The sequence below is a fragment of the Protopterus annectens genome, chromosome 5.part0, assembly GCF_019279795.1.
Source record: "Protopterus annectens isolate FY-2018-M chromosome 5.part0, PAN1.0, whole genome shotgun sequence".
In the NCBI taxonomy this organism is placed as follows: domain Eukaryota; kingdom Metazoa; phylum Chordata; order Ceratodontiformes; family Protopteridae; genus Protopterus; species Protopterus annectens.
Genome location: NC_056735.1, coordinates 864,838,231 through 864,856,057, shown reverse-complemented (window position 1 = coordinate 864,856,057; position 17,827 = coordinate 864,838,231). Strand labels below are relative to the sequence as shown.

The following is a 17,827-nucleotide window of genomic DNA, read 5'->3' as shown; positions in this document are numbered from 1 at the left end:
ACATGTATGCTCCTCACGTAGCATAGAACACAAAGGTGACTTCCAGACATACCATCCTCAGAACTGAAAGCTCCAGTAGGAATGTCAGTCCAAGGAGAAAAGAGGTAATCAGTACATCCATAAGAGAAAAGGACCGGGGGAGGAGGGAGGGAGTGAATACTGCAAAGTGAAGAGAAGGACATCTACCGTTATGGTAAAATCTTACACAACTGTTCTGTCCTACCCTATGTCCTTTCATTTCACTGTTGAAGAAGAGAGGAAGGAGGAAGGACCAGCAGAGCTCTCTAGGAACCTATGAAGGATGGCCCTAGCAAAACCAGCTCTAGCTCTGGAAATTCTATCTACCTTGTAGTGCTTGGTAAATGTATGCACAGAAGACCAGACAGCTGCCTTAAGAATAGAGTTAGTATCCAAACCCTTGAAAAGAAAAACACCAGAAGAGGCTACAGCTCTAATAGAGTGATCCTTAACAGGAGAAGGAAAGCTTTTACCATTAAAGGAATAACAAAAAGAATAGGCTTTAGAAATCCAAGAAAAAAACAGTTTGCTTGGACACCGCCAAACCCAATGACCTAGGATGAAAAGAAACAAAGAGCTGATCAGATTTACAAAATGTCTTGGTCTTATCTAAATAAAATCTGAGTTGTTTATGCACATCCAACATGTGGAACACCTTCTCACTGGTAGATTGCTGAGAAGGGAAAATAGTGGGTGAATAAACAGACTATTGGGAGGTTGGCCTAATGATTATGGTGTTTGCCTTACAAACACAGGGTGCAGTGTTGAGTCTCACAAGGGATAATTGGCTAGGCTTAAAATGGCTCTCAAGGGCAGTTAGCCTAGTACTAATCTATGAGTCTATGAACAAGGGACAACTCATTCACCACCTTGGACAAAAAAGAAGGAATAGTAAGAAGAGATGCCCTGTCCTTATGAAACACCAAAAATGGAAGACAAGCCATAAGGGCTTGAAGCTCAGACACCCATCTGGCAAAAGTAAGGGCCAACAGAAGAACAGTCTTAAAAGAGCAATGTTGCAAGAAAGCTGAAGGTGCAGGCTTAGAAGGACCCTGGGTCATTTTCTCTAAAACAAAATTAAGATCCCAAGGAGGAGGAACAGGCTTCTTGGGAGGCCTACGTAATATGTAGGATGCCTTTAAGGAATTGTTTGGCTTCAAGCCTATAAGCTAAAGACGTGATAAAGGCAGACAAGCAGAAATAGCAGATAAGTGGGCTTTAACAGAAAAATAAGCCAACCCAGCATTAAGTAGTTCACACAGATAAGAGACAACCAAAGGAACATCCACAGCAAGTGTATCCAGGTTGCGAGAAAGAGACCAAACAGAAAACCTCTTCCACTTGGATAAGTAGGATTTCCTAGTAGTGGGTTTTCCTGGCCTCTTGCAGGACCCTAACCATGTCTTCAGGAAAAAAAGGTGTCTATGTGGAATCAAAATCCAATCACCCGCAGTGTCAGCTGAAGAGTAGAAAGGAAGGGATGGATAAGACATCCCTTGTCTTGTGTGAGTAGATCAACCCTGTGAGGTAACTTGTGTTGACTGTCTTTGGCTAAATGCAGAAGAGGGAACCAATGTTGTCTTCACCAAAAGAGAGAGTCACTAACAAGATTTTGTGAGCATCTTGTTGTATTCTGAACAGGACTTTCAGAATGAGGGGAAAGGAGGGGAAAGCATAAAGAAACATTCCCTTCCAAGAAAACGAGAGGGGGTCCACCTTCCAAAACAGAGTATCTGGGACTCTAGCAAACAACAGAGGAAGTTGTTTGTAAAAAGGGGAGGGAAAAAGATCAATTTGAGGAGTACCTAACTGGTGGACAGTGTCCAGAAATGCATCCCTGCAAAGCATCCATTCGTGGGATTGAGTTATGGACCTGCTCAGAGAGTCTGTTACCGTGTTTTGACCTGAAGGAATGTAAACTGTCTGAAGAGTCACTTGATACTGGATAGCTAGTTTCCACACTAGGAGTGTCAACTGGCAATGAAGACAAGACCTTCTCCTTCCCTGTTTGTTGACATACCACATCACTGTGGTATTGTCTATAAACATCTTGAGAGGTCCTGGGGAGAAGAGAGGATGAAAGGCTTGAAGATCCAGATGAAGAGCTCTCATCTCCTTGACACGGATGTAGTCTTTCTGTTGATGAGGTAACCAGACTCCCTGCATCTTTAGTGACCTGAAAGCTGCTCCCCATCCCACATCTGAAGCACCTGTGAACAGCTCACTAGATTGAAAGTCAACTGCTGAATCCACCACTGAACTTCCTGCTTAATACATGGATGAAGAGGAACTAAAATTTCAAGAGGATGAGAATGCTGAATCCAAACTGGCTTTAGAAATCACTGAAGTTTTCTCAAGTGGAATTTGGCAAAAGGGAGCACAGTAATGGTGGAAGCCATTTACTCAAACCTCTCAGAAATGCCACTGCTGTTACTGAGGTCTGAGGAAAAGGGGACTGAAAAAAGGAAATGAGAGTTAGAGCCTTGGAAGGAGGCAGGGATGCCAGCACAGGAACAGTCTGTATTCTGCACCCCAAAAAGACATGATCATGAGAAGGAGTCAGAAAGGACTTTTTGAAATTTATAGTGAACCCCAGGCTCTGCAGAAGGGAGATGGCAAAATGAAGATTTTGCAACAAAGTCTCTGGAGAGGATGCCTGAAACAGGGGGTGGTCCAAGTAGGGAAAGACTTGGATCCCCTTAGCCTGCAAAAAGCATTCACAAGAGCGAGGCATTTGGTGAATAATTTTGGGGCAGTAGAAAGGCCAAAGAACAAAGCAGAGAAGTGAAAATGACAGGAAGCAACAGAGAAATCTAAAAACTTTCTGAAAGGGGATGAATCGGGATATGAAGATAAGCATCCTTGAGGTCCAGGTATACCAGATAAGCCTGAGGAAGCAGAAGAGGGAACAAAGTCTGAAGGGATAACATTTGAAAAGAGGGGACTTTCAGAAATGTGTTTAGATGAGAGAGGTCCAGAATAGGTCTCCAAGTGCCCTCTTTTCTGGGCACTAAAACCATTCTGGAGTAAAACCCCTTACCCCTTTAGAGAACTGGAACTACATGAATAATCCCTTGAGTGAGCTGAGGAATGTCCATAAAAGGGGGAAGAGATTTCCACACCATGAAATACTCTAGGCAGATAATGGACAGAGCTCAGGAATCCTGAGTAATTTTTAACCAAACAGGAAGAGAAAGGGAAAGATGAAGAGAAAGAGGAATGTGGCTGAGAAGAACACAACAGTCAGATAGCACCTGGTTTGTCAAGAAAAGGAGACTTCTGTGACACAGAAGTTTGGGTAGCTTTAGCAGGAGAAGTCCACTTCCCACCCTTCTTACCCTTGGGGGGAAGGGCGAGACTGCCTGTGAACAAAGGCTGGCTTATTGAGGTAATTTCTCTGAAATTTAGGCACAGGAGCAACAAAAACACGTTTAAGTTCCTGCGAGGCCTTGCCCTTATCCTGAAGAGACTTAAACAAGTCAGCAGCAGCTTCACTAAACAAGTGTTTGTTGTCCAGAGGAAATCCATCAACTTAGCCTTAATATCATCAGGCAATGGTTGAAGCCGAAACTAGGAATATCTCCTCATCACAGAGTCACCCTAAAACAAGCATCTGCTGCATTATAACTACACTTAATGGAATGCCAAGCCACATGGGACAAAGTCCCTAACAGAGAAAGAGCAGAAGTCTTCCCTTTAGAGACTGGGAGATCAGAAATTACCTGCCAGGCCTGGGAAAGAAGAGCCAGAATGTATCTCGACATATGGGTCCAATAATTAACTGTCCTAAAAGCAAAGTAGCAGAGGTATAAACCTTCTTACCTAGCCTTTCCATGGTCCTGCTATCTTTACCAAAAGACAGGGACTCAGCAGAAGGCAGCAACTGAGATGACTTGTCAGATGCCACAGACACCACAGAAGGGTCACCAGAAGGACACCTATATAGAAATGTATAGTCTTCAGGCACCTTATAAAACCTATCAGTTTGCTTGGGGGCAGGGGGCTGGGAATCAGGAGACTTGGATGCAGTAGAAAAAGCAACCAACAAAGCAGCCAAAACAGGAGGAACAGTAGAAGGCCTAGGAGAGTCCATCTAAAGGCGTTCTTAATAGGTCTTTTGCACCTCAAAAACTTGTGCACAATCCCATTTAAAAAAACTCCATCATTCAGGAGGTTGTGTCCCCAAAAGAGAATTCCTTGAAAGGAGTGTCAGGACTACTAGTAGATTTCTCTTCCTTAGACCCATAGTCTAAAGGAGATAGAATCTGAGATGACTAAGCAAGGGATTCCTCATCTGAATCCAGCTCTTCCTCAGAGGAATCTTGTTCCCTGGGTCTTTTAAGGGGAGTGGAGGACCAAGAGAGAGCTAGAACAGAGAGTCCATGAGGAGGTTTTAAAGCCATCACAGCATTAAACAACCCCAGAGTAAAATTCTGCCATTCACTCTGCGAATCCTTAGGAGCTGGAGAAATATGCTTATTTTTTTTTGCTTTTTTCAAGGGGACAGCCACCTTATAAAACGTAGAAGGCTCTGACCCTGGACGTCATTCAATAATAGTAGTCAAAACTTCCTTCCTGACCAAAATCTGAGGAACACCCCTAGGCCCATTGGAAATGATCAGCCACAATTCCCCCTGAACGTCTTCCAAGGCCTCCAAGGATGTGCACATAAGGTTATATCCATGCCAACCTCCGAAAATATCAAGTCAGAAGAATCCAATAGCACAGCCTGGCGATCCTCACGGCTGGTGGAGACTGCACAGCATAAGAATCAGACCTGGACTTCTTGACCTTCCTCTTCATGGACATCTGTCCCTCAGAGCAGGAAGTTCCTTCCATTGTGTCTTTAGCTAAAAGCTTAAGACGTTGGGTTTCCAAATTCTTTTAAGAAAGAAAGCCGACTACGGGCAGTCTTAGGAACAAAGCCCTGATGAACTGAACTGGATGTATGGTCATGGTAAGTGCTGAGACAAAATAAGCACTACTTGTGCTTGTAATGGTCTTTATGGGGAAGCTGTCTCCCACACTGACATTTACCCTTCTTGGATGACATTGTATTCTGCTAACCATAAGTACAATTTTGTACTGTATTTTGCACTTTTAAACTGTAATTTTCCTATTTTGCTGATTCTTTTTAAACCATTCTTGTTGATTTGTTGCACTTTTTGTCTTGTTATAGCACACACTAGATAAAGACCTGCTGAATCTGGTTCTGTTTGTTACACAGAGCACTAAACCAGGCTATCGTTTGCAAAAGAGGGCCTCTGTACCCCTGTGGCAGGAGAGTGCAGTCAGGACTGATCTGATTTAAGGTTGCTGGCAGAGGGCTCAGTTTTGAGCTTTTTATTGGTTAAACTGTTTAGTTCAGTTTGCTCACTGTTGTTATATAAGCCCTTTACACAGGTTTGTGCTCGTTTTAACACAGCTCCACAGACATAGGTGACCAGCCACTGCCCATGCACCACTGCGCACTACCACGCAGTAGGGTTAACCACTGGTGGTTATAGACGCAAAAATTTCAGTTTATAAATTTTCACTTAGTAGATGCCCATGATCCAGCTGAAAACACATCAGCGCACTTTTGCCCCTTTAACAGTTCCAAAACCACAAATCTACAATTTATACCATTTAGAGAACTCCCGCTAGTATATACCTTTTATAGAGCATCTCATTCGTATAGACCCCTTTAAGAGCACACAGTTATACCACACCCCTCCAATTTCTCCCCCAACTGTGAAAACAGGATTTAACCTAGTATTATGGATGGTCAGTTTCCCTCCATTTCTCCTACCAGCCTGATTGACATGGGTATCCTGAAGCAGTGTAGCAACTGCCTCATGTACACTGACAACCCTCTACTCCTAAATCAACCAAGTACAATTTGTGAGAGAAGCATCTACACTAAGAATCTGAAATCCTTGCTCTCTTGCTCATAGAACAGTAACACTGAACAGGTTTGTCAGCTCACATGCTACACCTCCTACACAAAAACCATCATATGGGGAGGTACTCACCTGAAACCTACCTAAACACCAGAGACCTTACAAATACAAACATGCTACACCTAATACAGCACCTACAGCACTCAATACATATAAAAATACAAGCACCAGTGTCAAACCAAATAAGCCCCTAAGGCAAAGAACACCTAAACCAAATTTTTTAGTCATAGGTGACTATTGTGAGACACACAGATGTCCCAAGCTGGACAAGGAGAAGGTTACGGTCAGCTGTCTATTGGGTGCCAGGATCCCTCAGACCACACATGCACTCAAGTCTCTCAACAACAAGTACCATTAAGACGGTGTCATAGTTCATATTGGTGTGAATGACTTCCCTTTCTAGACTATATGAAGAGACATGACTGAGCTCTATGAATATGTGTCCTGGATAGGCCAGCCTTGAGCAGCATTCAACCCTCACCTAGGATGATACCACAATATAAACAAAAAATAACTGACAAACAACTGGCATAGTTTCTGGTGTCATTCTAAGGGGGGCCCAATTCCTGTCAGTCTGAGAAGACATGGTTGATAGACCACGCTGCTTTGCCAGAGATGGTCTTCACCTGTCACCTCTAGGCTTTTGGTTACTGGCTAAGGCACTTGCATCCCAGTGCCTTTTTTTACGCAGGGTCTCAAGAACAAAATTTCTGACATGAAAATATCACTCACAAACAAATTAAAGGTTACGCTGCTAAATGCTGGGAGTTTAAATCAGAAACTGCACTCTCTGGAAGCACTCCTATCCCTGGATGATGTTGTCATCTGTACAGTCACAGAAACTTGGTTCAGGGCTGCAGAGAGTACCCCAGCCTTGCAAGGCCTTCCACACTTTCAGACAGCAAAATGAATGTGTGAGAACCAAAGGAGGAGGAGGAGTATCTATCTTCATCAAAGATAAACACACCTCTAGACTGGTTATACAGGAAAACTCCATGGAGTTACTCCAAGTTCAACTAACTGTGGGTTAGACTCCCCTTGAAGTCATCGCTAGCTATAGGCCCCCTTCAATGAACCAAGATACCCACACTGCTTATTTGGACCTACTTGAGTCAATCAAATTACAACCAAACACTCTAGTCATGAGCAATTTTAACTATCCCTCCATTGGCTGGGCAACTTATACAAATACCAACATGCTCGCACAAATGTTCCTGGAATTTGTTAACACTAATACCCTGGAACAAATAGTATGCAACCCCACAAAGGGCTCAAATATTCTCGACTTAGTCCTAACCAGCATAGGTGACCGTTGCACCACCACAAGTATAGGACCCTCACTAGTTAATCTGATCACAAACTAGTCACATTTGAAGCAGCTATAACACCTGAACCCCTCTTTGGTGAAATCAGGCTAAAAACATTTCACCAAAGCTAATTATACCCTCCTAAGGGATGGCATAAATAATTTCCAAGCTCCTGTTCCCACAGATGGCATTAACAGTAGTACTAAGGTATAACACAAATGCCCTGTACAAACACTTTCACAAATGTATTGACACACCTGTACCTAATGATGATCTTGTTTTGATCTTAAGAAAAAAAACATGCCTTCCTCATGGACATCTAGCATTAATAAGTTATACAACAAGAGGAAGTTGCTGACTAAGAATAAAAAAAGAGAGGTCCCGGCACCAGAAGAGCACCCTCCACTGCTTAAGCAAACAAATAAGACAACTTGCAAAATCCTCTAAGGGCAACTATGAAAAATAATTAGCAACCATAGCTAAGGATAACCATGAGGCATTCTTCAGCTATACCCGTAACCTAAAAGGTAAGACCCAAATGTGTGCTGAACTAGCTGTGGATGGCATCATACACACTGATCCTGCGAAAATAGCTAATCTATTAGCTGACAGGTTTAGTGAAAACTGTTCCCCCCACCAAACATTCCACAGAGCATTCCCTCTTCTTCTTCCCCACCTAGCATCTCCAAAGAGCAAGTCATTAATGCTCTCCCTAAGGCCAAAAACATAGACCAGATGGCATCCCAGATTGCATTTTAAATGGTCTAAAATATGAGCAGCAACTCCATTAAGTATTCTCTTCAACCACAGTCTGAGTACTCATTTTTTCTCTGCTGAATGGAAAACAGCAACTGTTATCCCCCTTCATAAAGGGGGTACAGCAACAGATCCTGGGAACTACAGACCCATAGGCTTAACCAGCCTTATCTGTAAAGCCATGGAACGAATCATCATGGACCTTATAAATAAGGATATAGGTGATCTCCAAACCCTCGATCTGACACAGTATGGTTTTGTCAAAGGCAGGTCATGCCTGTTAAACCTGGTGGATTTCTTCGAAAATGTCATCAGAGACATAGACAAAGGCAAATCTGTGCACTTAGCAAAGGCCTTCAACACAATCCCACATTCAGGCATCATTGATAAACTCTCTCAGTTGAATATTGGCCCTTATGTCGTCAGGTGGGTTGCTAACTGGATCACTGACAGATCATACTCAGTCAAAGTTGGGGACTTTATCTCAACCAGCAAACCTGTCATCATTAGGGTTCCACAGGGGTCAGTGCTGGGCTCCCTATTGTTTGGAATATACGTCTCAGAAGTTCAGGGCAAAGCAGAGAGACTGTGGCTGACTAAGCTTGCTGACAACTGCAAATTAGGTGCAATCACTGAATCCCCAAACAATGTCAATATACTTCAAGAGGGACTTACACAAACCAATGACTGGTGCCAAAGCCATGGACTTAAACTCAGTGCTAAAAAATGCATTATCATCCCCTTCAGTAAAAACGATATCCCTACAGACTATCATATATGTAATAATACCCTAAGTACCAACTCAGTAGTGAGAAACTTGTTGTGAGACAGCAAGTTGACTGTAGCCTAAACTTTGATCACCATGTGTCTACTGTGGTAAGGAAGGCATTCTAAGTCTTACACGTCATTAGCAAAGGCATTGCCTCAAGAGCAAAAGAGGTCATAACACCCCTGTACTCGACCCTCATCAGGCCAATAATTGAGTACAATGCTCCCTTTGGTATGTACCTTACCAGGCACCTGCAACATGAGCAGGGTTTCCAGATTTGCGACTGGCCAGGTTGGGACAAAAAAAATAAATAAATTAAAAAATTAAAAAATAGGACTTTCACGTTAAGTGAAGTCCAAAAACAAAAGGTCTGTCTTAAAGGAGCTTACTTGTATTTAATGCGGAACAGCAGGCATCATGTAACAAACTAGTAGAAATGTTTAAAAAGAGGGGCTATCTGGATGCATTATTGGATGAAATAAATCAAGAGGTAATAAAAAAGAGAATTTTAGGTATTTATAGACCTATTTTAGTCCCTAAACCCTTTAATATAGGTTTAGATAGTGTTATTGACCAAGAGGGCACTTTATTGGATGAGCTACCTAGCAAACCTGTGGACCCATGTAGTCTTATCCTCACATTTTATATGGATAGCTACGATTTTGTAAACATAATACGAATAAAAAGTTTGCATTACTTGCTTGCAAGTTCGTGGATTTATTCTTTTTGTGGAGCATTAGTTTCGTATTAAACACAAGTAGCTCCGTGTTTAGCAATTTTTGATTGGCCCGTATGCCAGTATACGAGCCAATCAAAAAATCACAAAACAGAGCTACTTGTGTTTAATACGGAACTGCCTGATGTTCCGCATTAAACACAAGTATCTCTGTGTTTAGCGATTTTTGATTGGTCCATATTCCGGTATACAGGCCAATCAAAAAAAAAAAAAAAAAATGGAGGCTGTTTCGCCGGGACAATTATACTCAAATAGGGACATCTGACAACCCTGAACATGAGAGACCTCAAGAGATCTGACCAAGAAAATTCAGGTCTCCAGCACATGTCATACATTGACAGACTGAAGTCACTTTCACTGTACTCAGTAGTGTACAAACTACTTAGACGAGACTAACACCTGGGCTACAGAGCAATCTTGGATTCAAACCTAATGGAAATGCTGCGCATCTGCAAGTCAAATGGGACAAAAGTCACCCACTCCAGGGACCTTAACCTGGCCTGTAACATAAACATGACCTGCTGGAGAGACAGATGCATCTCTCAGAGGTCACCACTCCTCTGGAATAGGCTACCAATTCACATCAAACAAAGCCCCTCTAAAACCCTGTTTAAGCATAGCCTGGATGACTGAATGGGAATCTGTAATTTCTTGCCTGGGATTTCACTTATGACACTCCTAGATATGGGCAGTCGTTGCTAACTCAGATCTCGAGTTTAGGCAAGATCCTTTACACTGGGTTTCTCTAGTATTATATTGGGTACACATGGCTAGGCTTATAATGACCTTTGAGTAAATAGCCCAGTAACCACCTAGGAAACCCCACAAGCAACAATACAAAAGAAAAAGAAAAGATCAAAGAACCCCAACGAGACACTTATCTGAAATAGCTTGGTGAACCAGCAACGGAATGGGCTTTTTGACCAACAATCAGGAGCTGGTGTTCAGACTGGCAGTAAAGAAGTTCTGAGGATGGTACGCCCGGACATCACCTTTATGTCCTAAGCTAAGTAAGGAGTATACGTGTGATGTATGGTGTACCTTAAAGCAACCTAAAGACTTTGGTATTCTGGCCGGATGTCGGGCCGCCCTTGGCCAGGGATCCCCAATATAATGAATATTGCAACAGTGAAAAGAAAGGACATCTTAACAATCTGGTTTAAATTTAACTCTGTGGTTAGCCTGGGCATAAAAGTAGGATTTATCTGCAAGACCACTATTATGTTTGTGAAAGGCCTAAATCTCTGAGATTCTTCTTTCAGAGGTTATCTCCACCAGAAAATTAATATTCCAGTGCAAGTATTTCAATTCCATGGTAAAAGTAGGTTCAAAGGGAGGCAATGCCAATTTCTCTAACAAAGTTCAAGTTCCAGGGAAGTACAGGGTTCTTAAAATAGGTCTGATGAGAAAGACAATCCTAACAAATGTTTTATTTACTTTAAGAGAAGCCAGCAAAGCACTGTGTAAAACTTGAACTGGAAATGGCTAAAAGATGGAATTTAACAGGTGAATAGCTGAGCCCCATGTTGAATATTTGTGAAAGATGGTCTGTAATCGCTGGCATGGGAACTGGAAAGTGAGTATAATCCATTGGAAACAGCCCTAACCACAAAACATGCCCACTTATTCTGATATGTTTTTCTGGTACTGGGGTCTCTGAGCTGTGGTAAAGATTTGGACAATCTTGGGGCAGTATACAGTGACCATGGATATTAACAGAAGAGGAAAAACAAGCACTTAGCTGAATGGCGTGAAAGCCCAGGCGAGGTTTGCTGGATGGGTAACTTTGCAGGATTCTGAAGGGCCTCAAACACCCAGGTGACTCAAAAAGATGAAGCCACAGTAGGAGAAACAGAGCTAAGAGAGTAACTACTTGCTCATCTTCATTTTCTGGAGAAACTTTGGAACACGAGGAAATGGCTGAAAACCGCAGAGGACTCCTGAGAACCACTTCTAGAGTACAGCACCACTGGGATGCTACAGTAGAGGGGGTATCAGGGAGTAGAAACTGCTGCATGTGCTGTTAGTTGGGGATACAAAGGTCACAGCAAGGCTTCCTCCAGCAATTTAGGACTCTTTTGTGCTACTGACAAGCGTAGGGCACCACTATGCTTGTCAATAGCACAAATAAATCTTAAATTGACAAGCATAGGGCACCACTTGTGTGGCATCAGGAAACAACAGATAAGCCCATCCATTGCTGAATATGGACTACGCTCAGACAACTGTGTCATCATAGCCCATTCAAATACCGTCAAGGCCTCCTGACAGAGGACCTATAAGCGCGTTCCACCTTTCTTGTTATATAGTATATATCACGGTCATACTTGTCTGTGTGGATAAACCAGAATGGAATGTTTGCCCGTGCAGCCCACAAATACACAGAACCAAAAAAGAGGAATACAGTAGCATCTAGCGAATAAGGAAATGCAGTTAATCCAAGCAAACCAAGATAAAGGTTAAAAATGTCCAAATGTTATTATCACAACAATCTAGCATTTTCATCCTTTAGTTTAGCAGAACTTCATCAGAACCATGTAATTCAAGCACATATGTTGTTTTTAAAAGATGATTATGGTCATATGACTAAATAAAATGCAAGATTTTAAAGTACTAACAACTAAAAATCAAACAATTGAAAAATAACAGTATTCACCATCAGTAGGTGTACCATAAAATGAAACATATTAAAAAATCCGCGGTGGTGCAGTGGTAGCGTTGTTGCCTCACAGCAAGAGGTTCTCCTGTTCGATTCTCGGCTGGAGTGCTGGAAGTGCCTTCTGTGTGGAGTCTGCATGTCCTCCCCGTGGTTGGGTGTGGGCGTTCGAAAGACATGTGTAAATGGGCGTGCCTTCGTTGAAGGTTGAACGTCGAGCTGGCACCTCGGCGTTCATGAAAATCTACTGCCAATCATTAGTGGACCGGAGTTCCGCTGTGTCGACCCCTAACTGAGAAAAGCCGAAAGACAACAATGAAACAGAACCAAAAAAATTAAATATTTACTGTATAAACCAACCAAAATGTCACAATTGTTTATCTCATATGCATACCAGTATATGAATAAACTACACAAAGAAAATATACATACAAAAATAAAGTAAAATCAGCATCATTATAAAGTACTCTCGGTCAGAAACCATCATATGTTAAAACAATAGTGGGAAATGTAATATTTCATGCATTAATGAATGAATACAGCCATGATAATCATACCATCCTTCTCACTCTTCTGAGGTTTCTCTCTCAGGTTTGACTACACATTGTGAGGGCACCGATTAAGGATGCTGTGAAATATCTGGCAAATTATATCAGATGCAGCCAGGAATGGCAGAGAATGGTAATTTTTGAGTTGTATCATCCACAACATAATGTATCAGACACACAACCAGATAAGATATTAAAGAAATAAACACCACCTGAGAAAGTTTAGATCTCACTTCATTATCTTCTGGCAATCTTTGCAGAATCTTACTTGTTTCATCAGCAAGCTCATGCTAAAAACATAAAATATGTGAAAGACAATTGCGTCGTGCCCTACATGAAAAATTGGATTCATATCGACTCGCTAAAGGAAATTTAAGTGAATGACAGTGCTTGAAAATTAAACTGCTGAAAGTTACTTTAATTTATCTCAAAGTATATTTTTGCAGGGTTCAAGTCCCCTGTACTTACCATGTAGGGGACTACCCACCACCCATCAAATTATATATGCCAGTTCCATAGTTGCACAACCGTGGGGAAAAGTGCAAGCCCCATCACGTCTGAAAGTGGCTTTTGGCAAAATTAATTTGCAGTACTATGCTTTTGTATGTTTGCCTACTTCCCAAAAAATGGATGATGCATATACATGCCTCTTGTACAAGTCCAACACTCCAGACTCCTTAATGGGGAGGGGGAGAAATCACTGGACTTTAGAGAAGGGGCTCACTCTTCAGGGCTGCCACAGAGACTATGGAATCTACCAGCAGGGTCTGCATGAAGATGTCCCAATCCACAGGCAGCTAAAGGATCCTGTCTGGTATCCCAAGGATGATGGCTACCACATCTGGATCTTTTCACACATCTGTGACTACAACAGAATTCATCCTTTCTGCAGGGGGATTAACCAAGAGGTCATGGAAGGAGATAAGAAAACCTCTTGCAAGATTGTCTCAAGGGCCATTTCCTCATTTCTGCATAAGCTCCAAGATTTCCCCAAACTTTGGGACACCTGGAGGAGATATCACGGAAACACCCCCCCCCCCCCATTCTCATCTTTAAGTAGGACACTCCAGAGGGAAGTCAGTGTGCTTCCTACATTTGCACCTCATAGATGTCCTCAGTAGGGAAGACTCCAAGAATGAGAAAGAATCTGTAGCTTAAGGAAATGCAAAGTTTCGCCTCACATGCCAAAAACAGAACTACAGACAATCACTTAGATGATCACTGTTTGGTAACTTTCTGGCCCTGACAACTTCTAGTATAAAGGAAAAAAAATGGTTGTTGTTAAATGTGGACTTTGCACAGTCCACAAAATACTTGCACTGTCTGTGGACATCTGTATAGTAAAGTATGCACTCACCTTAATTGGAATATTGAGGGAAAACAAAGTGCTGACCGGTTCAGATTAGCTTCTGACAACCTTGGACAAGATGGATTGGTACACAAGAAGACTCTTTTCCTAATGAAATGCAAGGTGCAATATATGGTAACTTCCGAGAAAAAGCCAGCAGCTTAGAAATTTTCCTAGCACATGCAAAAAGACAAGCTATGTAATGGAATATTCACTGATCTACTCAAGGCTTTTGACTGTATCTGGCATAAAATATGCCTAACCCTTCTACATCTGCCCCCAACAACCCAAGCCTAGAATGGTACAGACAATACTTTCAAGACTGATTTATAGGGGTAGCTCATCATTCAGCCATCTTGACCCTTAAACATCAACTGTCAGGAGTTGCTGAATGCTCAGTACTAGGCCCAATGCATCATTCCTTCTTTTTGTCAATAATACGTTAAACTACCACTGCCAACTTCATGCTTTATGCTGATGACATAGCAACGCTAGCCCGTGTTAAATATTTACTGCATTTTCCTGCTGTTTGTTGCAAAAAAGAAAAAAAACAAAAAAAATTATCCTTGTTTCCCATCTTTCCTGACCTAAAGTAGTCCAAATACAGGCTTTGCTGTATTCTGGACTTTTGGAAAGTTACTGTGTTGCCCATTTCCTTTCTTGGATAAAGGGAGGCTTCTTTGTTCACCAGTGGCAGTGGGGAGCTTAGAGAAGCCTATCTATCCCTGGAGGAGTGTTCCCAGCACAAGAATCTGATAGTCTATTGGCCATTTTGGGACAATTTCTAGCTCTTTCAAGTCCCCCTGTATAAAACCCGCTTTGGTGCGGCTTTGCGCGATTTTGCACATAGCGCAGCATCGGGCAGCTCTGCTTAATTGGGTTTAAACCATTCTCGGCTCCACAAAGTCTGCTCTTCACTTTTTCCCTTAGAACTGATCTAGTTCTCATAATAAACACCCTATTCCTACTCTAAAGCCTGGCATTTGCTCACTAAAGCAATTATATAAGTCAGCACTAAAAAATTAAAAGCACTACACCCTCACAAACTCCCCATGAGTACCTTGTTCCCCATTGGCCCATTTTTCAATTATAAAGGAATTCCCAATACTATTCTAGCATGTCCAAAGGTCAGTTGTCAATCTCCTCTCTGGTCCAGCTGGTGAATCTGGGAATCTTGAGGCAAAGTTACAACTGCCTCATGTACACAGATAACCCTCTCTTCCTCCCAACAAATTCCAACACATGTGAGAGATGCAACCATATAGCCAAACTGGAGGCTAAGCTCTCTCAACTCAGTACTGGTGTAACCAGTCAGGAGGAGAAGGAAACCACACTCACTACAATTCCAGTCTCACATAGACCTACCACGACAGCAAACCAAACACATAAACACACAAAAACATACTCGGAGGTTCTAAATAAAAATCTGCCTAAGCAGCAGAGACCTCCAAAGCAGACACCCAAGCAACCGTTACCCCAAAACAAAACACGTGCAACACATAGCTCACAAAGCCAGTGTGCCGAACAGTCACAGCCCTTAAGGCTAAACAACGCACCTGATACACTTGTAATAGGTGACTCTATCGTCAGGCACACTGACGTCCCACTCACCAGGCTGAACAAGGAGAAGGTCACGGTGAGCTGTCTGTCGGGCGCTAGGATCCGCCACATAACACAAGCACTCAGGTCACTCCAAGGCAAGTACAAATATGACTCAGTCATTGTCCATGCTGGTGTGAATGACCTGAGATATACCTCCCTGGACTACATGAAAAGAGACATAGAGGAGCTCTCTGAGCATGTAGCCCAGGCCGGTATGACCCTGACCTTGAGTAGCATCTTACCCTCACCACGAATGATGCCACAATATGAAGACAAGATGATCAATTTCAACAATTGGCTTAAGTATTGGTGTCATTCAAAGGGGATCCAATGCCTATCAGCCTGGGATGACATGCTCGACAAGCCACGATGCTTCATTAGGGACGGCTTGCACCTGTCACCCCTGGGCTTTCGGATATTGGCAAAGGCTCTTGCCACCCCCATAGTGCCTTTTTTAGGCAAGGCTCAAAAGACAAACCCACCTCCATAGGTACCACAAGGGATAAGAAACTAAGAGTAATGCTACTCAACGCCAGAAGTCTAAACCTCAAGATGCACGCACTCGAAACTCTCCTTAGCATGGAGAACATCGATATCTGTGCAGTAACAGAAACCTGGTTCAAGGCTCCCGAGAGCACCCCGGCACTACCAGGTTATAACTCTTACCATGCTTTTCAGCCCCAAAACTTGGACCGAACCACAAAAGGAGGGGGAGTATCAATATTCGTCAAAAATACCCACACCTCCAGGTTGGTGGCACAGCACGAAGCATCAGAGACTATCCATGTGCAACTAACAGTGGGTAAAACTGCCTTCCAGTTTATAGCCTACTACAGACCACCCTCCCAAACCCAGGAACCCCACTCGGCCTTCCTGAGAACACTGGAAAATATGAAGGTCTCTCCAAACACCATTATATTGGGTGACTTCAACTACCCAAACATAGACTGGGAGCATTACTCTAGCTCCAACACCCTAGCCCAAAGGTTACTAGAATTTATAAATTCAAATGCTATGGAACAACTTGTTACCACTCCCACAAGAGGGGAAAACATACTGGACCTGATCATCACCAACATGGGGGCTCTATGCTCCAGACCAGAAGTGTATCCCTCACTGGTAAGATCAGACCATAAACTAATCTCACTGGATATTCACATCCCAACCCCACCCCCTGCCCAGAAAACCACAGTGAAAAACTTCTCTAAAGCAAATTTCACACTCCTCAAAACCGAAGTGGAATCCTTCAAAGCCCCAGGCCTGTGGAAAATACGGCCCAGACCGCAGAATCCTTTATAAACGCATTCTATGAACACCTTCAGGAATGCATGGATCATGCAATCCCAAATAAAACCAAGACCCAATCCTCCAAAGGCAGGCATCCTGTCTGGTGGACCCCAGCCATAAACAAACTATACAATAGAAGGAGGAAGCTACTACATGATAGAGCAAAATCCCAAAAAGGGAAGGCATCTCTGATCAGTATTAGCAAAAACTACGGGCACTCATAAAATTGTCTAAGGCCAGCTTCGAGAGAAAAATTGCACAGGACACTAAGGATAATCACAAGGCTTTCTTTAGTTATGTTAGGAACCTGGGTGGGAATTCCCAGATATGCTCAGAATTAGTCCAAAATGACAAAACATACACTGAACCCACAGACATTGCCAACATCCTAGCTGACAGGTTCAGAGCAAACCTCTCCCCCCCCTCCCCACCAAAAGGGCAAATAGCTATCCCAGCAGAGTGCTGCCCCCCAGACATCTCAGATGCTCAGGTAAGAGCCACCCTCTCCAAAGCAAAAAACACAGCATCAATGGGACCAGACAGTGTCCCGGGCTGCGTCCTACATGAACTCCAAGAAGAGCTAAACCCAAACATAAAACTACTGTTCAATCTCAGCCTTACTACAGGATATGTACCCAAAGAGTGGTGTACAGCAACAGTGGTCCCTCTCCACAAAGGTAGTGCCTCAACGGATCCTGGAATATCGCCCCATAAGCCTGACTAGCTTGGTCTGCAAAGCTATGGAAAGGATCATCATGGACCTCATAAATAAAGATATTGGGGACCTACAGACACTGGATTCTACCCAGTTCAGCTTTGTTAAGGGCAGATCCTGCCTCTTAAACCTGGTCGATTTCT

The 17,827-nt window shown here is 42.8% G+C and overlaps 1 protein-coding gene across 4 annotated transcripts in view; it reads right to left on the bottom strand.

The window, feature by feature from the left end:
• Positions 1-17,827, bottom strand: part of CARS2 (cysteinyl-tRNA synthetase 2, mitochondrial) — a 1,053,801-nt gene that overhangs the window by 946,712 nt on the left and 89,262 nt on the right. For 3 of the 4 annotated variants that reach the window (XM_044072656.1, XM_044072657.1, XM_044072659.1), the window contains exon 2: positions 14,090-14,188. The exons of the other annotated variant lie outside the window; for it this stretch is intronic. In XM_044072656.1, coding sequence (XP_043928591.1) covers positions 14,090-14,188 — 99 coding nt within the window. The remainder of the gene's footprint in view (positions 1-14,089; positions 14,189-17,827) is intronic. 4 annotated transcript variants of the gene reach the window in all.